The sequence below is a fragment of the Neolamprologus multifasciatus genome, chromosome 13 (genome assembly GCF_963576455.1).
Source record: "Neolamprologus multifasciatus chromosome 13, fNeoMul1.2, whole genome shotgun sequence".
In the NCBI taxonomy this organism is placed as follows: domain Eukaryota; kingdom Metazoa; phylum Chordata; class Actinopteri; order Cichliformes; family Cichlidae; genus Neolamprologus; species Neolamprologus multifasciatus.
Genome location: NC_140451.1, coordinates 2,313,536 through 2,323,475, shown reverse-complemented (window position 1 = coordinate 2,323,475; position 9,940 = coordinate 2,313,536). Strand labels below are relative to the sequence as shown.

General features: G+C 44.7%; 1 protein-coding gene across 1 annotated transcript; it reads right to left on the bottom strand.

Moving 5' to 3' along the window:
- Window positions 1–786: 786 nt before the first annotated feature.
- Window positions 787–4,165, bottom strand: LOC146504786 (uncharacterized). Its single transcript, XM_085183055.1, has 4 exons — window positions 3,956–4,165; window positions 2,556–2,671; window positions 2,043–2,165; window positions 787–1,888 (listed from the first exon to the last, which is right to left on the bottom strand). The coding sequence occupies exons 3-4, from the start codon at window positions 2,077–2,079 to the stop codon at window positions 1,296–1,298; spliced, it is 630 nt and encodes a 209-aa protein (XP_085039181.1). The 5' UTR covers window positions 2,080–2,165; window positions 2,556–2,671; window positions 3,956–4,165; the 3' UTR covers window positions 787–1,295.
- Between the last annotated feature and the right edge of the window lie 5,775 nt (window positions 4,166–9,940).

Genomic DNA, 9,940 nt, shown 5'->3' with positions numbered 1-9,940 from the left:
ATCAATGCCAAAGTCGCTTCTCTGTTGTGATGTCAAATGTCAATGCCAGACTCGCTTCTCTGTTGTGATGTCAAATATCAATGCCAAAGTCGCTTCTCTGTTGTGATGTCAAATGTCAATGCCAAACTCGCTTCTCTATTGTGATGTCAAATGTCAATGCCAAACTTGCTTCTCTGTTGTGATGTCAAATATCAATGCCAGACTCGCTTCTCTGTTGTGATGTCAAATATCAATGCCAGACTCGCTTCTCTGTTGTGATGTCAAATATCAACGCCCAAACCCAATGACCGACAAATAACACAGAACACGCAGCCAGTGACGCACCAAACACACACCACGTTTAGTGAGCAATAAATCAAGCGCCACAGGTGGTGTAAATGACAGCTCAGGGATGTGTAATGATGTTGATTTTTTCTGTTCTTGTTCCTTTTTACCAAGCCGGGTTTGTTGGTCCTTGTTTCCCTCTCCTGCTGAGTTCCTCCTGACGGAGTTCATAAGCCAGTCAAAGATCTGCACGTCACAATGGACTGAGATGTCGACTTCCTCCCACCAAAAGAAAGAAAAAAGTAAAGTCGTCATGCAGCAGGAGAACAAAAAGTCATACTACAGCTACTGCACCCTCTAATTTATTAGATTCTTTCAATCATGTGTTTCATAGGGGCCTCGGAGCACTTCTGCACACTAAATGAGCTGTGCTGGAACTTACACCATCACGTAACCCATAAAGGAAATCTCTTATTCATAAAAAGAAACAAATGTTTGCTTTGATTCCTCCTTGATAAACTGAATGTCACGGTCCTGGGTCGCTGGCTCAGTGTTTTCTGTTTTGTTTTATTAATCTTTGATTTCTTGATGTGTGATGTTAGTTCTTAGGTTTTGGTTCTGTGTCCCCGCTGTTCTGTGTTGGTACTGTGCCTCTACATAAACAGCATCATAATTTCATATTTTGTCAGCACTTCCTAGCAGTATGTAACTACACAATAAATGTCAGGGTTTGCGTGTTGAGATATGAATGGAGGACCCAAGATGCAGGCACTGCTGATGTGAGTGAGCTTTATTTATGGAGAGTGACATACAAACAAAGGCGAGGGAGGCGAGAAACAAAACTAGGAAAACCTAAACTGGGAAAGCTGAGAACCAGATAAGAAACCTGGACACGAGGGAATGGAGTTAAAACACGATGACAAGCAGGAAAAACAGCATGGAGGAACACAGACGGACCAGTAACGCACACAAGAGGACGAATGCTATAAATTAGTGATGGCCCGCTTGAAGCTGACGCTCCGGCGCGTGTGTCAAAAACACCAACACACCGCTTCAGAAGCACTCTGTCGATGCTCGATTCGTTTGGCCACAGTCACGTGATCAGTGACGTCCAATTGTGAATTCCACTCTGCAGAGTGGGCAATCATAATGAAGCAGTTCAGTTTTTCTGTAGATTCAAGCTGCTCTTCATATTTTTGACCAGCAGATGTCACCACAGAGGACTGTGTTAAAAAGCTTCCAGTAATGAATCGTTTTTCAACACAAGCTTCAGAAAGCTTTGTTTGGCCATCACTACTATAAATACACACAGAGGGAAACGAGGAAACACAGGAGGGGGACACAGCTGAGCCTAATGAATCTGACGAGACGGGTCCTTCATGTACTGTACATGATGCGGGTAGATGCTGTACGTTTATGGGCTGCAGGAGAGACACAGATTTGTGCAGCTGAGGTTGTTTGGGGTGCCTGCGTGTTCGCCTGCTGGGCCTGAGCGAGCCTCTCCACATCTGTGGCCCGGCGGTCTCTTCTCTTGCTGAGGATCTTAACGTAGTTTGCTGGGACGAGCCGGTGGTCTCACCGTCCACGCTGGCCAGGAGCCAGCCACGCACACGGGGCTGTAGCTCTAAACACGAGGGAGATAGTTGTAAACATGGGGCACGCTCACACAAAAGAAGAGCCCTCATCTGTTATTTCTAAGATAAGGAAAACAAAAATAGAAGGTTTTGGGTCAAAGCACTCAGAATCAAATGTCCCGCAGCCAGTAAAAAGCTCATCACCTTTAGGAGCGAGGTTGAGCATCTCTCCAGCTTGCATAGAAAGCTCCTCCTGAGAAGCAGCTGTAAAGTCATATTCTCCTCTGGCCACCACGTGGTCGTCCTCCTCGCTCGCCCAGTTAGTGTCTAAACCAAGCAAGGAAACTGAATGAAAGACATTCATCATTTTAACTGGTCTTAACCAAAAACAAGTCCTTCTGCTTTTCCTTACACTTGTAAAGTAACTAATGGCATATGGAGCTATGGTACCCAATTTATTTGCCACTGAGTTACACAAAGGCACATATGATGTCATACAAGCAGACTCATCTTTACACGTGTACTGCAGCCCTGAACATTACCAGCTTCAGATTCTATTATCAAACTTTGCAACAGCAGCCTTAATTACTTTGAACTCAAAACAATCAGCACCTGCAGCCACTGTCCTGTGTTGAGTACACCTCTCAAAACAACTAAATGTACTCATATGAATATGTGAGTGCTTGCTGTTCCATCTCTTCAGCCTGCTGCACAAACCTGCTGGGGGGACGTCCTCAAGGTGAGGTGTGTGTCTGTATCCTCCCAGGCTGTAGCCGCCACCGCCGCTGTAGCTGTAAGGCCTGTAGCCACCACAGATGGAGCTCCCATAGGGGCTGTAAGAGGGGAGAAGGAGCTGTTGGATGGACAGTAGGACTGCTGGACCTTATGAGGGGGCACCAGGGGCGCCATCCTGGGCAGGACAGAAGGGCTAGCAGGGGTAGAGGAGCCTGTAGCTAATCCTAAATCTGTAGATCTGTTTGGTGACAACATAAAGATAGAATATCAGTAAAATCCACCCATAATTCATTGCAACATTAATTGAGCAAAGCATTAGTTCAGAAACGTCATGGAGTCGAGCTAAACCACAAACTGAATGAACAGCTCATAGAGTGGCTCTCTTCCACAGCGTGTCCTTTGTCCTTTCTCCCTCCCCTCAACCCCAACCAGTCCTCAGAGGCTGCCCCTCCCTATACCTGCTTCTACTGGAAGTTTCTTCCAGTTAAAATGGTGTTTTTCCTTCCCACAGTCACCAAGTGCTCGCTCAAAAGGGCTTGTTTTGATCATTTCGTTTCCTCTGTATTACAATAGGGCCTCCACCTTGCAGTATAAAGTGTCTTGAGGTGACTGTTGTTGTGATTAACGCTATATAAATAAACTGAAATTGAATTGAGTCAACTCTTCCTCCTGCCTCATCTCCAGCTCTGCTACTCTTCATCTGTACAGACGGTGGAAACACACGATAAATTCACCATCAACCAGCAGCTAGCGGCAACTTTTAGCATGGGATGTTTTCTCACATGAGCTGACGTTATGAACCAGTCAACACACCTTAAATATCCTTAAATATCATTATCACAGCTCTGATTGTTCAGCTGCTCCAATCTGATGACCATATTCTCTTAACCTTAAAAAGATATGTTGATATGTCCAAAAAAGATAAAGATGTGTCAGATTTAATTCCATTTCCTCACTTAAAGTGGAAAAAAGTGTCAGGGTGGGGGGACTGATTGAACTGTGATTGTGGAATTTGCCTCACACAGGTGCGTTCACTGTTGCTTGTTTGAGAATACTGCTGTATATATACAAATGCTGACTGCATAAACAAACTGTTGTACAGATATTTTTAGAATGATCTGAATATATTAAGAAAAAGACAATAAAAAACAATGACTTGCAGCATCAAGCGGAGGACTTTAATCTTCTCTTGTTTACGAGTTTGGGGACAGGTGAGCAGAGGACTGACAGATGAAAAACACGAGCTTTCTCTAAGGGTGTTGCCTCTCCCTTAAAGACAGGCTGAGGAGTTCAGTTACTCAAAAGGGGCTCAGAGTAGAGCTGCTATTCCTACACGTTGAAGAGAGGCTGATGAGAAAAGGAGAAAGAGGCCCAGGGCAGACCTAGGACACTCTGGAGAGGCTATATCTCTCAGCTGGCCTGAGGATGTCTTGGTGTTATCCCAGAAGAAGTGGAGGAGGTGGCTGGGGAGAGGGAGATGTGGGCTTCTCTGCTTAGGCTGCTGCCCGGGTAAACCAGTCCTTGATAAGCAGAAGAAAATGGATGGATAACAATAATAAGCAGAAGAAGCTAAAAGACACAAATTTAAAATTATTAGTTATGAATTGAAAGATATAATTATTCAGCTATATAATAACTCAGCTTATAAATATATATGTAGGCATTTTTTTGAAGGAAATTATCGGGCAAAGGAACTGAGTTTGTTGGCAAACAGCAGCTACATTTTCTTCTGAACTGACAGTTAGCAAGTACAGAACAAACAGAAATGCAATGAAAATATTTCTGCGGCTTTTATTAATTTCACTTATTAACCAGAACTGCACAAAACAAACAAAAAGGCTCAATTAACAGAAGAGAGAGAAATCTAGCGAGACACACTGACTAGGACACGGCCTCAGAGGACCAAACTAGCAGTCAGCCACTTGTACGGCTGTGCAGATAAATAATTAGTTGCTTTTTTATTCCTGGGACTTCTGATCCTCTCCAAATACACAGGGAAGTACCTGATGCAGCTAGTTTTGGGTACTACCATCACCAAGCATTTAAAAAATCTATTAGAGGATAATAAAGTGTTTTCACCAACCAGAAGAAAAACATATTTTAGCGTATAAAATAGCAGTCTCTTCCAAACAAGTCCTTTAGCATGCTGATGTTAAAAAAGATCATGTAGAGTAAGACAGGCATAGAGAACAGCACTGACTGGGAGAGGCTTTGAACAGATGACATACTCAGATCAATTCAACATATAAGACTTTAACAATGCACAAGCATCTATCAAAAACCTATTTAATCTATCATCTGTGATATTATTATATACAATTATAATGTATTGTTCATCTCCCTTAAATAAACAGGCAGCCTTAAGGTATGAAATATTCATTTGTCTACTGTTTCAGTGGCTGATAGTGCCCCACAGGCCTCAATGTGAGTTTGAAGCCATTATAATCTTCAAGTTGTTTAACGATAAACAGATTTTGAATGAAAGCCACGGAACTTCGGTAGCACAAAAAAGTCGATATTCTTTGTGTCCATATGGATCAGTCATATTACCATTATTTCCCCCTAAGGTTGCCAAAAGCACCAAGTTAATACTTGAAAAAACTGCAGCAATACACCAAAATAGAATCAATATTCTGTTTACTTGGTGACAACGCTGCTTTTAGCCTTCAATCAGAAAGCTTGAGTTGGCTAGTTTAGCATCGGGCTAACGTTTAAAGCTTTCACTTTGGGGAAGTAACTCGCATTACTGCTACTGCTGTGTAATCTTGGTTAAATTCACAGCATATTCCAGAAATGACCCTGCAATAACTAACTGTTAGAATAGCGGCACCGTATTGCATCACACTGAGTGCATTTCAATCATTTATCCCGCGAGTTTGCTAGCTAGCAAAATAATAAAAACGATTTTAAAAATTAGCATGTGTAACGTCCACACTGGAGAAAATGATTTACTAGGACTTACGCAAACTCCTCCACAGTGAAAACGTACAAATCCTTCTTGCAGACTCCTTCTTGTATTTTTCGTTTTCCAGCAAACACTCATTAAAACGGCCTCCAGCACGTTAGTGCGCTCACCCCCGACTGTTCGGGGAGGGGGGGTCACACATTGAAACAGACTGACGTGCAGAGGTACAAGGCAGCCCAGGCAGAGAAATGTTGCTTTTAGACTTTGCCATTTTATTTCTCTATCTGATAAGAAAACTATTCAATCAGATAGTTATTTGTGGTGAATGAAATACAGTTTCAAGACGTTTTAAGCACCAAGTCCGAAATAGAAGCACTACAATATATCCAAGACTTTTCAAGGATTTCAAGCACCCGTACGAAACCTGCATATGCAGTTGATGATTGTTAAAAAAAAATAGAACATTTTCATCAATTTCTTGTTTGCTCCGAAATCTACGACATGGCTATATACAGAAAAGCTCGACATGTTATGCAAAAGAAAAAAAAATAAACAAACAAAAATTCTCGTAATTGTCAGTTTCGTAATTTCAAAATTCTCCAAAACTAACATTTTCTTTGATTGACTCATATTAAATTGCCTACGGTCAAATTTAGTGTGAACAATATTACACAAGCAAACGTGTGTGTGCGCCTGCGCATACATCAGAATCACTTTGATCCCTTGTGACGCGGTAGCTTTGCTTCGATCCTTCATGACGTGGTAGCTTTGCTTTGATCCCAAAACCCATAATACGAGCGCTCACCCATTATACTTGATGGCATAACGGACGTTGACCTGACACCAACCCAAACCCTTTCCAGATGTTTTCAGAGCATTTTACAAAAGAAACCAAAACAAGTTCAGTTTTGTTTCTAACCAATTCACAGAGCAAACAGACAGATCGTGGCTATTAAAGTCAACAAGAGCAACCCTGAAGTTCTGCAACAGGTAAAACTGACCGAAGAACAATTTCAATACGAGACAGATTATCAATCCAAGGAAACTGGATATATAAAACCTAAGCATTTCAATGACCTCGAACAACTACTGAAGGTTAGGCGAGCACCTGAAAATGGTCAACCATTATTTGTTAGTCTAATCAAACAGATGTTGGCCATGTTTCTGAGGTCGTTTCCTCCTTTTTTATGTTGTTCTTTCAGTTTTTCTCCTGAGATGAGGTATGAAGTGTCTGTGGTGCAGCTGATCTGGTCTGTCTCGAGACAGTCCAGGCTGCACTCACCTGCAACAGGTGGAGACTCACCAGAACATTCAGACCTCACAAATTGTGTCTTTCTCAACTCTTCTATAAAGGGTTTCTCTCAGGAGGGGAAGGCAGTGAGGCCTGGAGGAGGTCCACCCCATCACGAGGGCTGGCTAGGCTTTCGCAGCCTGTGTGAGTGTATGTGTCTGCACGACCGTGTTTATTGTTTTATATGTTTCAAAAAGACGCATGTCCTCACATCTGCAGTTGTTTTGGTGGATCTGATCTCGTCTGTCTTGAGACAGTCCAGGTTGCATCCACCTGTAACAGGTGGAGACTCACCAGTACATTATGAACTCTGAATGTGTGTGCAGTGTGCGCAAAAGTTTCATGTTCAGATTTCTATCTCTGAATGTGTGCAGATGTATGTGCATTCATATGTGCCTGCATGGAGATCTGAGGTTGGCTGCTAGGATGGACCTCTGCACATAATCACAAGTGTGTGAAAGCATTTCCGTGTTTGGATTTCTTTGGGGCGGTCCATTAATGTAAAGAGCGGTGAGGCGGCCCGCTCCCGGTTTTTCCTGCTTTCTTTCCCGCACCTGGAGGGCGTCGCAACCTCCTCATGAGGGCTGGCTAGTTTTTGGGAGTGTGTGTATGTGTCTGTACAACTGTGCTTATTGTTTTGTGTATTCCAAACTAACAGGATTATGACATCACATATATTTAGAATCTTACCACCAATTTGATCCTTTGATCCTTGAATCCATAAATAGGGGTGAGAAGCGATGACTTTTAGTCCATTAATCACAGCATTTATGTTCGCAGAATTGAAACGTTCACCAGAGAAGTATTTTGAAACATCTGGATCCTTTTCGGAGTAACTGTTTACAGATTCCAACATGTCTCAGAGAAAACAACCCTACAGATTTTTAAGGTAAGTTTTCTTACTGCTGGTCATGTGATGGTGTCAGACTGAGCGGAGGTCTTTCCTGATGTTGCGGGAATTGCCGTCTTGTGTGTGGCTGGGTGCAGTAAGGAGTGTATGTGATGTGTGTGTGAGCATGTGCGTGAAGGAAACGCGGGGAGCGGAAGAGAAAAAAGAGAGAGAGAGAGTGTGTCCTGGGTAGAGAGGGCGACCGGGAGCAGCGTTCTAACGGGCTACAGCCTATGCAGTGTGTTTTCGAAGTGTGCAGTACTGTTATTAAAGCCTCATCTCTTCAGTACTCTCCGGTGTCCCGGCTGATTTCTGTCTGCCTCACTACTCCATAAAAGTGAAGGGAGTTAACCCCGAAGGAGGACAAACTTTGGCCCTGGAGGAAGCATCTCCCCTCGCGTCTCCCGACCACGGTCAGGGGACTGACGGCGAGGAATGGTTAACACTGGCGACCACGAAGGGACCCTCTCACGTTGTTAAAGGAGTGGTGAGCACTGAGAAAAACCGACAGGCTAAAGTGGCTAACGATTAAGCCGAGTGACCGTAATTACAAGTGTATTGGCCCGTAGCTAAGCTAACTCGCGATGGCCGCTGCTCGCCATTCTCGTGAAAACTACGGACTTGAGACCAATTACTCCAACCCGTTCATATCGCTGACCAGTGTCTCCGAGGGTGCCACGAGCATTAGGGAAGCTAACAGAGACAGAGCTGTGACTGAATACGAACATATGAACCCATTCCTGTGTGCTGAAAGTTGTGCTAACACACACACTAATGGAGAGGGTGTATTCGCGCCGCCCGATGGTCCTGCCCAGCCGCAGTTTTCCCGCATGAATCCCTTCCTTGATGCTGAATGCCGCAGCTACGGCCGTGAGAGAAACACAGGCAGCAGCATGAACTACTATCCAGCTCCTACTCCCCAAATGAAAATCCACTATCCAGACTCTAGAATCTAGAGACAGAGTCCCCACCCTACGTCCGGGCCAAAATGACGGCACCACACCGTGGAAGGAATTTCTGCACAGGTTTGAGAGCTGTGCTGAAGCCAACTATTGGTCAGAAAAAACAATGACAACTCAGCTTAAATTCTGCCTAGTTGGAGCAGCAGGGGCCATTATCCACAGAAATCCCCGCTCATCCAAATGGGATTACCGCCGCCTGGTGGACGAACTGGAAACTGCATATGGCCCTTCTTCTGACCATGCAGCTGCTGTTGCTGTAGAACTGAGGCAGCGAGTGCGTAAACCTGGTGAGGCCCTGCATGTTTTCAGCGATGACATTTATGGGAAAGTGGCTGTTGCATATGGTGATAGAGCAGAGATTGAACAAGACTCTATAGCTGTTGAAGTTTTCACCAATGGGCTGGGTGATGCAGAAATAGTACAGAAGTTGCTAGAGAGGCACCCAGCCACACTTGCCTGTGCATACGAAATAGCCCACCGACACAAAACCACTAAAAGGGCTGCATCTTATGTAACCAGTGCCATGCAGCAAGGAGTCCGTAACGCAGCTGAACGCCGGCCCCGAGCTGCCGTTGTCAGAGAAAAAGACAAAGATGAGACTGTTGCTGAGCATGCACCTGCAGCTAGCCCCTCACCGAATCATTTTGTCCCACACACACCCTCGACAACACTGAACAATCACAGAAACTTTAAAAGGAGTGGGGTTCACTGCCATAACTGTCAAGGTTGGGGCCATGTCCAAAAGCAGTGCCCTTCCCCTCACAAAACCACCAAGGCCTTAACAATGAAAAGTAGCCCTTGGGACAGCCCAAAACCCACCGTGCTCCACCTTAAGTGCCAAAGCCAAGAAATGAGTATCCCCATGCGCCTCTACAAAGTGGAGGCATGTGCTGTTTTGGACAGTGGGGCCCGGAGGAGCGTGCTGCCGTTGCCCTACTACAACTCCATCCACCCAGACGTGAGGCCACCACTACAGCCCTCAGTTGTTGAGACCTTGCTTGGTGTGGGACCTGGGGACGTGCCGGTGCTAGGTGAAGCCCAGATATCTGTCAATATCAACAATCGACCGGTGGATGTTGATTTCCTGGTGGCAGATATAGCAGAAAATGAGGTGCTGCTTGGGCATCCCTTTCTCACTCAAGCAGAAGCACGTCTTGATTTCGGCAAACGCTGCATCATCCTATTCGGTGAAGAGGTGCTCTACTACCAAACCGAAGCCAGTACAAAGTCACACGCAGTGAGAATAGCTAGAACTGTGGTGGTGGAACCGGGGCAAGAGTATATGGTGAAAGGCAATGTGCATCCTGGTGCAGCAGCTCA